Source organism: Podarcis vaucheri, assembly GCF_965113315.1.
Source record: "Podarcis vaucheri genome assembly, chromosome: 15".
In the NCBI taxonomy this organism is placed as follows: domain Eukaryota; kingdom Metazoa; phylum Chordata; class Lepidosauria; order Squamata; family Lacertidae; genus Podarcis; species Podarcis vaucheri.
In genome coordinates, this window is record NC_138753.1 from 11,839,563 (window position 1) to 11,855,372 (window position 15,810).

The 15,810-nt window shown below is 45.2% G+C and overlaps 1 protein-coding gene and 1 long non-coding RNA gene across 11 annotated transcripts in view; one reads left to right on the forward strand and one right to left on the reverse strand.

Annotated features, from left to right (window-relative positions):
* GTF2I (general transcription factor IIi) overlaps nt 1–15,810 on the reverse strand; it is a 62,773-nt gene that overhangs the window by 18,565 nt on the left and 28,398 nt on the right. For all 10 annotated transcript variants that reach the window (XM_082201201.1, XM_082201205.1, XM_082201204.1 and 7 more), the window contains 7 exons: nt 13,803–13,904; nt 11,487–11,552; nt 10,008–10,191; nt 8,310–8,368; nt 7,286–7,357; nt 6,515–6,698; nt 5,813–5,871 (listed from right to left, as the gene is read on the reverse strand). In XM_082201201.1, coding sequence (XP_082057327.1) covers nt 5,813–5,871; nt 6,515–6,698; nt 7,286–7,357; nt 8,310–8,368; nt 10,008–10,191; nt 11,487–11,552; nt 13,803–13,904 — 726 coding nt within the window. The remainder of the gene's footprint in view (nt 1–5,812; nt 5,872–6,514; nt 6,699–7,285; nt 7,358–8,309; nt 8,369–10,007; nt 10,192–11,486; nt 11,553–13,802; nt 13,905–15,810) is intronic.
* LOC309519999 overlaps nt 1–15,810 on the forward strand; it is a 145,277-nt gene that overhangs the window by 13,316 nt on the left and 116,151 nt on the right. The window lies entirely within an intron of this gene.

Genomic DNA, 15,810 nt, shown 5'->3' on the forward strand with positions numbered 1-15,810 from the left:
ATCACTTCGCCAACCCGCCTGTGCTTGTCAGCTTGCACCTTGTAGGCGTGCTTAGCTAGCTCCAGCTGCCGTCTGAGTTGATCGTGGACCGCCTGCAGCTCTGACGCGAACGCGTCCGCCGTCTGTGGTTCTCCTTCCCCCACTCTCTCCAGTCCCGGGAAGGTTCTGGGATTCCTCCCATTGTTGGCAAAGAACGGCGTCACTCCTGTGGACACGTGCTTCGTGTTGTTGTAAGCGAACTCGGCTAGCGGCAGGTAATCCACCCACGTCGCAGGCTGTTGATTGGCATAGCATCTCAGGTACTGCTGCATGATGGCATTGACCCTCTCTGCTTGCCCGTTGGTCTGCGGGTGTCTTGCTGATGCCAGATTGACCTTGACATTTAGAAAACCCATCAGCTTCTGCCAGAAAGACGAGATGAACTGGCGTCCGCGGTCGGACAGGATAGACCGTGGCAGGCCATGCACTTTGAACACGTGATCTATGAACAGTTTGGCGGTTTGTTCCGCCGTGGCCACCTTCGCACACGGAATGAAATGTGCCATCTTGGTGAACAAGTCCACCACCACTAGCACAGCTGTCTTGCCTCTCGAGTTGGGTAAATCCGTCACAAAGTCCAGGGCCACCCTCTCCCACGGTTCAAACGGTGTTTGCAGCGGTTCTAACAGTCCCGCCGGTGGTCTGTGTACCGGCTTGGCCCTCTGGCAGGTGTCGCACCTCGCGACGTAGTCCGCGACCTCTCCTCTCAGCCTGGGCCACCAGAAGTCTCTCGCGACTAATTCCATCGTTTTCTCTGTGCCAAAGTGACCGGCCGTGGGTGCGTCGTGCAACTGTTGCAGTACCTTGGCGCGAAGGTCGTCTCCTGGTACATAGACAGCCCCTTTGCGTAGGAGCAAGCCGTCCCGCACCTGGAACTCGTCCGTGGTAGCCGTGCCTCTGAGCAGTTCCGCCATCTTGTCTTGCGCGAATGAGTCGTCCCGCAATGCACGTCGCACCGCATCCAGGTCTACTGTAGCTGAGGCACACGCCCACGCCGTCGGTGCGAAGATGTGCATGGCCGCCGCTGGCGTCACCTCTTCTAGGTATTGCGGTTTTCGGGACAGTGCATCCGCCATGATGTTGGTGTCGCCTGGGACGTACTCTATTCGGAAATTGAAGTCAGCAAAGAACTCCGCCCAACGTATCTGCCTCTGGTTCAGGAACTGAGCCGTGCGCCAGTGCTCCAGATTCTTGTGGTCCGTGCAGACCTGCACCGTGTGCTTGGCGCCGATTAGGAAGTGCCTCCACGCCTTGAAAGCTGCATGAATGGCCAGCAACTCCCTGTCCCAGATGGTGTAGTTCTGCTCCGACTTGCTGAGCTTTCTGGAGTAGAACGCTCCCGGCCGCCACACCCCCTGCGGGTCTCGCTGCAGCAGGACAGCTCCCACGGCTCTGTCTGACGCGTCTGTCTCTACCCTCAACGGTTTACTGGGGTCGATATGCAGCAGTTGCTTCTCCGATGCGAAGAGATGCTTGAGCGCTTGAAAGGACTGTTCCGCCTGCTCCGTCCAGATGAATTTCTTTTTTTTGGAGCTGAGCGTGTCCGTAATTGCTGCCGTCTGCATCGCGAACCCCTTGATAAACTTGCGATAGAAGTTGGCGAAGCCGACAAACCGCTGGACCTCCTTCCGGTTGCGCGGGCTTTTCCAATCCAATACCGCACGAACCTTGGCGCTGTCCATGGCTATCCCCTTGTCCGACAACTTGTATCCCAGGAAATCCACCTCCGTCGTGTCGAACTGGCACTTCTCCAGCTTGGCGTACAGTCTATGTTGTTGCAACCTGCTGAGCACCTCCCTCACGTCTCGGTCGTGAGCTTGCTGCGAGTCAGAGAAAATCAGGATGTCATCCAGGAAGCAGACGCATGTCTTGTAGAGGAGTCCCTCCAACACGTGATGCATAAAAGCTTGAAAACAGTGAGAGCCATTTTGTAATCCAAAGGGCATAACTCTGTATTCGTAGGTGCCCAGCGGTGTGAACATGGCCGTCTTCCACTCATCGCCCTCCCGCATGCGGATGAGATTGTACGCCCCTCTCAGGTCCAACTTGGTGAACACGCGTCCCTTGCGCACCGTCGCGAGGAGGTCGTCAATCCTGGGCATGGGGTAATCAGACGGTTTGGTCATCTGGTTCAAAAGGCGGTAGTCCACAACTAGTCTTTTTTGGGGCGTGTCTTTCTTTTTCACGAAGAAAACGGGACTGCCCCCCACTGCCTTGGACTCTCTGATGAAGCCACGCTCCAGATTATGCTCGATGAACTGTTTGAGTTCCTGCATTTCATCTTCAGACATGGAGTATAGCCGCCCCTTCGGCAGCGTCGCCCCCGGTAGGAGGTCAATCTTGCAGTCATATGGCCGGTGAGGGGGTAGCTTGTCCGCCTCCTTCTCGCAGAAGACCTCCAAAAAGCTCGCGTATTTGTGGGGGACCGCTTGCAACGTTCCCAACTGCAGTTGTGATTCCTCCTCCTCTCCCTCCCGTCGGGGCAGGATGCAGTGTTCTGCGCAATAAGAGGAGCCGAAGATCAGTTGTCTCTGGTACCAAGCCAGTGTCGGACTGTGCCTGTCCAGCCAACTCATGCCCAACACAATGGGCGTGTCCGACAGTTGGGTGACATTAAAACTGATGACTTCCCTGTGGTTGCCAAGGCGCATCACCATCGGTGGCGTCTGCTTCACCACCTGCCCCCCTAGCAACTCTCTGCCATCCACTGTGACGACTTGCAGGGGCAGAGTGGCAGGCAATAGCTGTATAGCGTGCTGCTCCACAAAGCTCTGCGCTATAAAGTCTGCGTTGCTTCCAGAATCCACAGAAAGCGGCACTTCGATAGTGACGCCGTCGGGTAGCTGGAGAGATGCTGTGAGCTGCACTACTGGTTTGGGTGGGAGGGGATCCGTGGGTTGCAAGATTGCTGGGGACTGCTTCACAGATGCGTCTGGCTGGGCCCCAGTGCCTCCGTCTCCAGCCAGACATCGTCGTTTCCCTGCTGTGGTTCTCCTTGCTGCGTTGCTGCAGTCACCATTGCTGAGGCTGCAGTGTGCTTGTGGAGCCTCCGGGGACACTCCTTCGCCAAATGGCCTGGATCCTCGCAGATGTAACACTTCCTGTTCCCTCTAGGAGGCTTCGCTTTCACTGCTGCCGGTGCTAGGGCTCTGGCTGCTGACTGAGCCCTTGCACCTCCAACCTCCATCGGTTCCCCTCCCCCTCCTGGCGGAGGTGTGGATTGCGCACGCGCTGCTTCCCTCGGAACGAAAGAGAAACTTCTCGCTGCTTCGCGCCCTCCACGTCCTTCATCTCTGCACCATGGACGTTCTTCCAGCCTCACCCCCACAGTCAGCGCCCTTTGGACCACCTCCTGCGTGCTTCGGGGCCTCTCCCCCCTTGCAATTTCATCCTTAACCGCTGAACTTAGACCCTCCCAGAAGAGGTCTCTGACAGGGGGCGAATCCCGATCCCATTCTAAAGCACTGACCAGCGCAAAAAATCGGGCGTGATACTGCCGGACGCTCGCCCTCCCTTGTTTTAGTCCATGAATCTCCCGTCTGGCAAGATCCACATCAATAGTAGACAAAAAACACGCATCCATCGCTTTGATAAAGGCATCTGCATTCTGAAGCGCCGGATCTTTATCCCTCCACAAATTGCGCAGCCAGGCTTTGGCATCCCCATGCAAATGGGACAATATGAACCCCACCTTCTCTTCCTCATCTCTGAAGTCTTTTGCCAGCAGTTGCAGTGCGCACATTACGTCTGCTCTAAAATTAGGGTACTGTTGCAAAGTCCCATCGAAGTGAGCCACAAGCCCTCCTGCTCTCCGTGCCAATCCCACGCCCTCCGGTCTGGGTCCCGGTTGCCCTTGCTTAACAAGCATTTCAAACCTGGCGTGTAGGTCTCTGTAGGCGGCTGTAGTCTCCTCCTCCCGTTTCTTGGAAGCCAATACCTCTGAGGACAACTGGGTCACTGCCTCTTGCAGCGCGGAGATCCTCTGTTCTTCCGTCATCTTGCTAACCTTTGTGAGCTCGCTTACAGACACCCCTCTTCCTCCCCTAGCGGCTTCTGCTCCCGCTGCGAGGTTTCAGGTTTCTGAAGCTTTGAGGAGACGGGTCTTACTGTCAGAGCTGCTACCAGGTCCCAGCTCACATAGGACCACGCCACACAGCGTCCACTTTAAAAGAGTCTTTATTGAGTTACAGGTTTCATTTCCGAACTGCAGCGTGCAGCTCTACACCTTCTGCTCTAGGTCGGCGAAGACCCGTCTGAGTCCCCGCCTCTTGCACACCAGCTTAATACCCTAGCCTTGCTCCACCTCCTTCGCCTCTCCCTACGTCTCTGGGTCCTTCTGCCCCCCTGGGCCTCCTCCCTTCTACTCTCCTCTGACGCTGACCCCCCTGATCCTTCTGCCTCCTTGCGGCGGGCTTTAGGACCTGGCTCACTCTCCGGGCTGCTTACTGCTCCAGCTTCCGCTGCATTTGAACTTGGCGCGCGCGCCCAACTCTCTACTTTCCTCTTAACCGTTGCCTCGCTCTCTGAGGAGGGCGTGACCACCCCTGACTCGTGCCCTCCCTCCTGCTGACAGCCTCCGGAACCCGATGCCTGGCTACCTTCCTCCCTGCTGCTCTCAGTCTTGAGCGTGGGTCCCGACTTCCAGCTGCTGCCGCCCTCAGTTATGAGCGTGGGTCCCGACTTCCAGCTGCTGCTCTCTGAATCTCCTCTGTTCCCTTCCTCCTGGGGTGTCCCCCCGGATCCCCCCCTTGCTCTGCTCACTGGGGCTCCCTTTTGGGAGTCCTCTGACTCACTGCTTAGGCTTGGAGATCTCGGGTCGTCATCATCACTCATTCTCCCTTCGGCTTCCTCCCCCTCGCTCTCTGTTTCCACCCTTCTCTGCGTCTCTGCTTCTGAACCCCTGACACACATATATACAATGTATGCTTCCATTTGTAAACGTGCAATGATGGCACTTAGTGAGAGATCAATTCAAACATGTAACCTACAGATTTGCATGTATATAAATACATATCCTTAGATGCAGATTATGAAATGAAAGCGAACAAGCTATAATTTTGCTCTATGGTGGAAAATTCAGATCATTTGGGTTCTCAAAGCATCACTTGCTGTTGTGAGTGATCTGAGTCACTGTACATAAGGCAACATCTAGATTAATGAAAATAAGGGACAGCAGGAAGATCACAGTAATGATAAAAATGCTTTCAGATATATCATCTCATATTTAGTTTTAATAACGAAGACAATGAGTGATAGTGATCCAATGATGATAATGTGCCCCCAGAAGAAATCCACCAGAAAAATTGAAAGAGAGATGGTTTCTGGTGTTCCTCCTTCCCTCCTGCAGTGCTCTGTAACCCTCAACATGATACAGAAAGGATCGCCAAAAACTGTCCCTCCCTTCCCATTCTGATAATGGATTGCATCCTTCAATAATCACCATTGGAATTGCACCATATTCTTGTTACCCTGGCCATTGACAGTTAAGATATTTTGCTGTGTAGAATCAACCTCTTCTGTCTAACCTAATTTAATAAATAGGAATAATATATGTGGCCTTTTAGGTGGGATGTTTTCAATATATTCCCCCCATCTTAATGAATGCATTTAGCACAGAGAAACAAGTGAATACCAAAGCTCCAAAAGTTCGCAACCCATCTCTATGAATAAATGGGATCTGAATACATTAAGGAGGAGAGAAAAAGGATCTCTCCAAGTAGTGTGTGGAAGTAATGCTGTCTGTGTTTAATCACTTCATAAATGCCCATCTTACCAGGCATGTTTGTTCTTGGTTGAGCAACCTCTGCAGGAGTGATTGTTAGCAGTTCTGGCCTGTAATTAAATAAAAATAAAAATTAATACATAGCGGAAGGGAGGTAGTCCGTACTGTAAAATCTTTAGTGCTTCTACCCTTGAACTATCCAAGTCACAGTACTAATCAATTACACTTGATTACACTGTGAAGCTGACTTAAAAAATAAGAATAAAGTACCAGCTCAAAACAATGAACTTTAAAAAGCAAAATAGCAGATATCAGCAAAATACAAAGGTTCCAAGAGCCCATTCGAAACATATAAAACTATCAAGTTAGTGAATTGAATTTTAGTTGATAATACGGTTTTGTATTTTTAACAAAAGGGTGCCATCTAAAATGAATGTTGCTTATTTCACATATCATTTAACCGTTTCTGTATTTCCAATCCAGGGTTGATTTACAATGTAAGAATGAAGAAAGAAAACAATCCTTCAGTAACAGTTTAGATCTTTGAAATAAGTTCAAGGGTGAAGCAGATCTCTTCTAGCCAAGACAAGTTGCTAGAGAAATCAGAGATAGAAAGAAACATCTGGCGAAAGTTGTATATTCCTATAGATATATTTCCAGTCTCAAACACACATCAAGACAAACTGTTGGCATTTTTTTGGCATTGACAAATTTAATCTCAAAAAACAGAAATGCAAAGAAAACTCATCTTACTTTTTTATTACAAATTTTATTCTGTTGCCCACTTGAAGAATTTTCTCCAACCGAGGAATTCCATACCAGGACGGACTCCGAAATGGAATGTTCTCTGGCAGACCTTCCACAAAAAGATCAGTGGGGTGCGCCTCAAATTTCTGGTAAGGGACAGCCTTTGGTTCAGTGCTCCCCAGTGCCTCAGCTGTTGGAAGAAGCCAGACCATTTGTAATTTCACAACATGGGCAAAACTCAGACAAGAGCCCTAGTTTCAGTCTTTAATTAAACTAATAGTCAATGCATTTTATGAACAAGGACCCCTTACTGAAAAGACATACAGGTGAGTACAGAGCCTTTTCCCAATTACAGCTAAACTCCCTGCAGTCTGCCTCCCCATGTCCTTTTCTCTTCTGCTGCAGTCTAATATCCCAAGCATATGTGGTACAGAGAAAAAAGGCATTGGGAATTGATGTGTATTTCCATTCCTGTCCTGCACACCCCTCTTCAATCAAGCACTTTCTAGGTAATTGGGGCAGATCATGTCTTGACAGCCCTGGATCTGCCAGATGCAGCTTGGCTCCTGAAAGCACCCAATTTTGATGCCACTGAACCCAGTTAAAAGGTAAAAAAAACATGTTAAGAGGCATTCTTAACTCTCTTTGCCACAAACAGAAAGCAAACAATTGAATTTTAGTGGTTGCTAACTGGAAAGCGATCTCTATCTGCATGCCAGTTCTGAACCCACCACCACCAAAACAACTGAACAATGAATTGTTGCCAAGTGAACTTACCAAATTTTCTGCAAAATAACTGGTCAACAAGCTTCCTTAGTTTGGTGATTCGGGCATACCATTCTTCTTTCACTGTGATCAGTGGTAAAAACAAGAATTTGATTTAAATGTTTAGCATTCTGAAGCTAAAACACTGTTGATTTGGCAAAACTTTATTCACTTTGCCATCCTTCTCCCTTGGAGTCACAATAGCGAAAGAGGGCAAGTGCATAGAGCAGAGAGGAAAGAGGTAAACCTATAGGCCTCCAGAGATGGGAATGTAGAGTCCAATATCTTATGGAAGGCCACAGGCTCTCTGCCCCTGGCATAAAAGGAAGTTGTCCCCAGGAGTCCTCACAAACTTACAGGTAGCAGGTAGCAAAGCAGAGAAAAATAGATGCTATGTTGCTTTACTTCCTTCAACCCAACAAATACTTTTTTAGAGTTAAGATTCACCTCTTGAGGCCTAGCTCAAGAGATGAAAATTGTTTTAATTTGTTCACTGGAACATTCTTCTGCCCTTCACCGAATGTTTCCAAGATGGCTTGCAAATATATACAAGATCAATTTTAAGTATCAAATACAATTCAATCATAAAACAAAAATCACAAGCAGCATTAAAGCCTTTAAAAAGTATTAAAGGAAGTACTAATAGATTCTTTTAAAAGTCTTCATCTGCCACCAAAACAGCAGCAGCACCAATGCCAGGCAAGCCACCTGGAGGAAAGAGTGCCAGACAGGTACCACAACCAATAATGCCTTCACTTAATTTACCATCCACCTCACCTAAGAAACGTTGGTCAAATCTGATCCAACAGCAATACCCTAAACACATTTATTTAACTGACTGCATGTTGTATACTTTTAGTTATGCTGTGAACTTGGATTTAGGTCTCTCGGGAAATTCTGTGCTGCAATTGTCTTTAGGACACGTAATACTGTATTTTCTTTGACAGCCTTTCAGAGCACAATGTTGTTGGGCAGCCATCATAAATGCAATCAATGAATAAAATAAACACAGCCACCAACTCCACATACCCCTTACCTCCTGCAACAGGTTTGTCTAACGGTAGATCTTCTCGCGTTGAATTTAGCAGCTCATGCCTGCAAACATTTTAGGGCATATTTTTGTTAACCAACATACTACTATTACACTACCACTACTTTTACCCCATAGCAACCATTATTTCATCCATCAAATAAACACCCCCCCCCCCATCTTACCAACAGGAATGGGAGGGATACACAAATTATAACAGAAATCGCCAAGGGCTGTATCCAAATGAAATTAATGTACTCAAGTTACTCATGTTCATTATTTTCAATAGGTCAACTCTGAGGAGGACTTTGCATTGGGTACAATACAATACCTAAAGCATGAAGCTCATAATACTGTGACAGGGTAAAAACTTCTAGTCGGCAATCTGCTAAAGTTGATTGGCTATGGAATATTTTCTGAAGTACTTCCTCACTAGTAAGCAAAGATGTAACTTACAGATGGGTAGTGTACATTTTTTTCAAGATCAGAGAGCCTCATACTTATTAAAGAGCAAGTGTTTTCAGAATAATCTCGCAAGAGAACTTTATGCAATACGCCATGGTGATAATTTGACAGTAATAACCAATGGCAAAAACAAACATTTGGTTATCTCAAAGCTTGAATAAAATTAGGTCTATCAGCAAAAATCTGAAGACCGCTCAGAAGAATCTGCAGTAGCAGCACCCCAATATATATTCTGATTATTTGAACAATACTTGGTTCCACCTGACTGCAGCAGAGGGAGAGATGGGATAGCTGAATTGTTTCCATTCAAGGTGGCATAACCTTGAATTATTTCGATTCAGGATGTAACAACTACCACACAATTTATCAACTGGTGCCTGCCTTTATTCATTTTCCTGATCCCTCTTGTGCAAAATGTCTTTTAAATTGTAAGGCTGCAAGGCAAGACATGCCTTGCGTACTACAGATCTTACTTTAGCCATTTGTCTACTGAAGAGCAGGGTAAAAAAACATTAAATAAAGAACACTGCAGAAATACACGAAATGGCAGCAAATATTATGCTGTAAGAATGTAAAAAGCAGCTGTGCTGGATCAGTCAAAAAGTTGATCAAGTCTAGTGTCTTATTCTCCACAGAGGCCAGCTATATGTTTCTGCGAAGCCAACAACCCTATTCTCTTTCAGCAATTGCCATCCAATAGGCATACTGCTTCAGAACACACAAGTTCTGCCCAGCTATCATGTATAGTAATAGCCATTAATAGAGCAACCCCCATTCATGAATTTGTCTCCCTGCCCTTCACTGCATCTGGTGACTGCAAGCTCTGTATTTGTGCACTGAGCCAAGATGAGAATGAGCCTCCTGCGCACACACATGCAGCTGCTTCACTTTTCCACCCATGCAAGTAGGGAACAAGCCAGGAAGTCAGTTCACTACAGCATCCAGTAAGATCCAAAATGGGAAGCTATGGTTAATAGCTTCCAAACAAGTTGGGATATTAGGCCAACTTTAAATCATTCAACAATTATTAAGCTGAGGTTTGATCATTTGAACACAGCCCTTATATGATATCTTTTTTTCTGCCTTGAATCTACTTCTAATAAATTTCATTGAGACAGCCCCCGCCCAAGTGCCAATATTATGAGGGGGAGAGAGGTTATAACTGATGAGCAATTCTACAGAAAAAGATACTGTGAATCCTGCATTTGTGGACACTCTAATTTAAACCAACTTACTCACTTCTTAATCACAAATCGTATACGTTCCTTTGCCAGCAAAATCCTTTCGAGGCGAGGGATCCCATAGGTGGAGGGTCTCCGGAAGGGAATTCCTTCTGGCAGTCCTACCACATACAAATCTTCAACATGGGACTGGAAGAGTGGATACGGGATAGTCACGGGGCCTTTTGCGTTAATAGCTTCAGCTTTAATATAAAAAGAAAAACACACTAAGAGTGGCTTAGCATTGCCTGCAAACTTACTTGTTTCGAAAGAACACCAAATGTAGTATCTCACTTAGCAGAACCCTATACAATCAAACCTGCTTTATATAAAAGAGGAAGAGATTATGCCTCGTAAGTGCAACTCAAACCCCACACCAAACTAATTTGCACTAACCATAGATTAGAACACAAGCCCTAGTTTGAGCTTCCAAAGTGTACAACAGTTCAGAGCTGCTTATCTGTGCTTATTTTCTGTCCCCATATGGAAACGAGTGCAGAGCCAGGACTCCCAGAGGAAGATTTATAGCCATTAAGTACGAACTGTCAACTCAGATGCCCCATCAAACCACAGACAGTCCCAAGCCATGATTTATAAAAACTTCAAGTCATGGTTTCAGATTTTTGACAGTGGATCACATTATCACCCAACACAATTTTTGTGTAATGCCCCAAAATGAGTAACTTACTTGCTATATGCAAACATATGCTACAACGTATTAAGACCAGGGGTGGCTAATTTGTGGGCCAACAGGTGTTGTTGAACCACAACTCATATCATCAATGACTTTGACCATCCTAACTAGTGCTGATGGGCATTGGAGCCCAGCAATACCTGGGGGATTATACGTTAGTCACCACTGATTTAGATGTTGCAGATCTGTAGTTAAGTTGTATGCCCACCTATAATGTCAACATTTTCAAATAAAGGAAGGATGCAGAAATCCTCCTCCAACTTTTTAAAAAGCAAAGTTTTAAGCCTACAAGACTACGAATGATGTGGTCAAGCCCAGCAAATCTAAGAAACCAGAAGAGTGAAATCAACACAGAGCCAAACTCCTTGACCTTTCGGATGATTAGCTAAAACCGATTAAGTTACACAAAATAAGCAGCATTACTTTACACAGGTTGCAGACTGCAGCCCCCCCCCCTTTTTTGGTACCACATTTTATTCTTAATACAGATCACAATTAATGTGTAATGTTAAGAACCAAAGGCTGCGGAAGTAACAGCTTGCAGAACTTCCAACACTACTTACCCCACTCCCCAAAAGGAGGTATCATTGTACTTACTGCCAACTTTCTAATTCTGCAGAACCAACACGGCTACAAACACCCCTTGGCACTGGCAGTCCTTGGACAATGGCAGGACAACATGCCAAAAGAATTCAGACTCTATGGACTGGGGAATTCTAACCTTTTTCCAAAAAAAGTTTGGGGAGTTTCAAATTCTAGGAATGGCTTTTAAAAGGGGGTCGGGGATACAGTGCGTACACATACCATATTTTCTTTCAAATAACTCTTCAACTTGCTTTCTCAAGTCTGTAATGCGGGCATTCCATTTCTCTGAAAGGAAAAATAATGTTATCCCAATATAAGATATATCAAGCTTTTAATATATCAAGCTGCTGAATTCTGGATTATGCATTTCGCCTTGTTGCTCATGCACGATTATAAAACACTAAACCCTTTAAAAGTAACATCTGTATACGTTCTGAAGACAAAATTATATACATACTGCTGGACAAAAGCAGCTAAAAACTTTGTCCATAATTACTCCACGCAGGCATGGCCAAACTTGGGCCCTCCAGCAGTTTTGGGACTACAATTCCCATCACCCCTGACCACCGGTCCTGTTAGCCTAGGGATGATGGGAGTTGTAATCCCAAAACAGCTGGAGGGCCAAGTTTGGCCATGCCTGCTCTACAGCAATTCTATAGTCAGTAGCTCACTCCCATCGTGGTTTACACTGATCTGAAGCAGCTGTTGACAAATTATTTTAATTCAGAGCCTGAAAGGTTTAATTGGGAGGTTTCTTAAAAGGCCAGAGTTACAATGAGTGTGTGAAGCCGTATTGGCAGAAGCCTTAACTAAAGAGGTTATATGAAGAACCATACAGCCCCCCCATCATTACTCCAGTCCTGGTGCTGGTTGATTTAATGCATTCATGTCCCACTTCTCAAAGAAAATAGAGGCAGCAAGACACAAGGCATCCACATTCAAGCTACTGATGCACTAGAGTACTTCATGGCTTTGCACTTCTATACCATATTTACGTCAGACATCTGAAGCTTTAGGAAATCATTACGAAAGAGGAAGGCACACACAGAAGCCAGACTCATTACAGACTCCTCAAGCTACTACTGTCTCAAGACTGACAATAGTCCCTAAATAAACAGCAAACTCCAAGCATATTCATTCTGCGTAGCCCATCTTCAAACCAATCACGCATTCTGCCACGATCAGCCTACTGGGCAGTTTGCTCAGATAAGCCAGTCACCAACTCTCCTTCCCTTCTTTCTCAGTTCTACTGACGTTCAAGTTCAAGTAAGCTTGAAGAAGTGCTTCTGCAAGAGTGGCCACATCCACACATAATACTAAACCATGGGCATGCTATGTGGATGGACCTCAATGATCCAAAGTAAAGAATAAGGTTTCATCTTCCCCTGAACATCCAGCAGGACAAGCTTGGTTGCATTTTGTAAAAAAACAAAACAAAAAAACAGCTTAGTGCTACATTTAAACCAGCAACCCTACTTTAACAAAACCATTGTTTTAAACAATTCATTTTCAAGCTGGCATGTTAAGGAACTTAAAACAAGCTGTTTTAAACCAGCTGGTTCAAAAGAAATACAAAGTGGAAATTGTTTAAAAGGGAAACTAAACTTGGCAGAAGTCCCTGATCATGCAGGAGGATGAGGGGAACAGATGAACCTGACACTTTGCTCAGACGTACTGAGGCTCATGCACAGCGCATTAAATCATAGTGTTTAAGGGGCCAATGTCTCATGGAATACGCAGAATTAGCAAAATTAACAGATAAATTACATGAAAGGGACAACAAAGACTTCAAAAGAGAATGGGAACCATTTACAATACATATGAAGAGACAACATGAAGAGTTGGACTCATTGGCAGGGTTTGAGTAAGCATTCACAAATGTATATAATGTATATAATAAAAAATGGATGTAAATGTATTAGGAATTAACTGGGGAAATAATACACAGGATAAATAAACTGAAAGTAAAATGAAGTGGAAGTATGAGGGAAGTCCAGGGGAGGGGGGCAGGAAAAAATGGAAAATTGTTAGAGAGATATTTAATAAAGGATGATTTATTGAAAAACCAATAAAAATTGTTTTTAAAAATAAAAATAAGGGGCTAATGTCTCCTCCTACACAAGTCTCCCGGATCTTCAAGGCATCCCAGGAAAACCTTCTGCTGGTACCTCCACTTTGAGAAACAAGATCTAATGTACTGAAGGCAAGGGGTTCTGTGTTGCGGCACCATAGCAGAGCACATACGTTTTACATGTAACATCCCAGATTCAAGCTCTGGCACTTCAAGCTTAAAGCATCTCAGATATTAAGGTTTTGGAAACAACTTGTACCTGGAGAGCTGTTGCTGGACAGCACAGAACTAGACAGAACAGTCTCAGGCTTGGGGGGGGGTGGAAGGCAGTTTCATATGTTCAAATAGAGATACAGTCATATTCAGTACCAAGTCAAGTGAAAGCTTGAATACACCTTAGCCAACAGGAGCCAGGCCAACAAAACTGTGAAGAAGGTTAGGAACCATTTTACTCTTAAACTTACCAAAATTGAATTCTCTAGCTTTTCTTCTTCCACAATTGGCAGCATCATTGACTGGTTCTGTGCTCTTTGTCTTCTTATGAGGTGGTAAGTAGTCGTCATCATCTTCAGACAAAAAAATACAGATATATGCATCATGGCTGCTGTTACTATTATGCCTGAATATCTTTCAAGGTGTTATGGTTCTAACTCAAAATTATTTGCTGTTGGAGGAGGATATTTTTTCTGGAGGAAAAAATTCCACATGCATTACGCTGACTGGTCAGAGCCTGGCATCCAAATTTCTCATTTAATATTCAAATTATGCGAATGGAATTAGAATATGCACAGCAGCATTGTCTAACATGTTTTAAATGAGGCCCTTTTCTACTGTTAAGGGACACCCAACATCCCTACTGGTACCAAATATATAATGGATACCACATCAGGTCAGATGATTTTGAAAATGAAGTATCATAAAGATCATAGGATAAAGCTTCTCCCAGATCCAGTGGTTCAACAACAGCATGACATAGAGGAAATAATTAGGAGACGGTGGGGGAAGAGAGGAAAAATTGGTTTCTATTCCAGCATCAACTGCATAAATAGAAATTGCAAGCAACTGGAAAAGGTTGGGAAGATTTCAGTGGTAACTGGATAGGACTTTTACATCCAGGAATAGATAATCCTTTCCAGAAAGAAAAAAGAACAGAAAACTGCTGTATCTACAGTAAGAATGTTGAATAAGATATTTAAGGTTGCAAACATCACTTAAAATATTATCGGGGAAAGAGAGAAAGATAGATGCCAGACACCCTGATGCCAGATAAACACACTTTAGTGTCCCTAATAGCTATCCTTTCAGCAGCCCTCCTCCATTCAAACCCAAAACCACTTTACAAATCCCCCACTTTAAAATTAGTGCAAGAGCTGCTGAAAGGGAAGCCAACAGACACCACACTGTGCAGTCACTGTCCATCAATATCAATACAAGAAAGTTATATCACAAGACTTGCACTCTAAACTTTTGCGCTGTTTTTGGAAAATCTAAGGCTAGTTTTCTCATCGCTGAAAATGAGAGAAAAATGCTGTTTTGAAGAGCATGGGCCCTGAAAGTGAGCTAGGGTCTATGAGTTCTTGAGTTATACATCTTCAAACAGATAGTGAAAGGCAATCAAGCATATACCCCCAAAAACCTGCCACTGCTGATAGAACGTAACTCCTTTAGCTCCTTATGCAGGAAGCGCTACCAGACTTTTAAAAATTCCTCATATAGAGAAACTAATGTTGGGCACTTCCTGTGAAGGTCCCTTCTAGTATGGGGTGAATGAGGCATCCAAAAGAATAGCATAGCTCCTCATTTCACCAAGGAAGGGAAGAAATATGTGGCCAGCTTTTGGAGATTTAACTCAGTCCTGTAGGCTCTTCCCCAGTTTCCTGTGGCTGTGCTTAAGACAGAATGACGAGAAATTGCCAATTAAAACCTAGAGCCACAGCAGAAATGACAGAAAAGAGAGCATGGAACTTCGCACTCTATAAGGTCAAGCTGGAGGCCCCAGGAAACAGTGAACTGCAAAGGTGTACATGTGAATCAACCTGCTGGTCAGAATAGGGTGCAGCCAGCTGGATGGTGTCTTGTTCGCCCCAAACTAGAAGGAAACTTCACATTGTGTCTAATGTTTTCCTCTCAGTTTGGGGTGAAGGAGGCATACCTCAGCAACACTGAACTTAGGGAAGCAAATCATGCTGGGGCACTCTCCTCTCAAAGGCTGCCACTGCGGAGGCCGAATAGTCAGTCCAACTTGCAATGTCTAATGAAAGTAGAGGGAAATTTCCTCATGGCGGAAATGGAAGCTGCTGCTACTCATGGAGTATGTCATGGGGTTGCCGTATTTGGGCTTTTTTTAGGAAGACCCCAAAATTGTTGATGTTAAGTGATTTTAGGCTTTTGGAGCTGACGACATTTTTACACCCGAAAACCTGACGTATGACAGGCCTAGCATGTCATGACATTTCGCTGAGAATCACTATT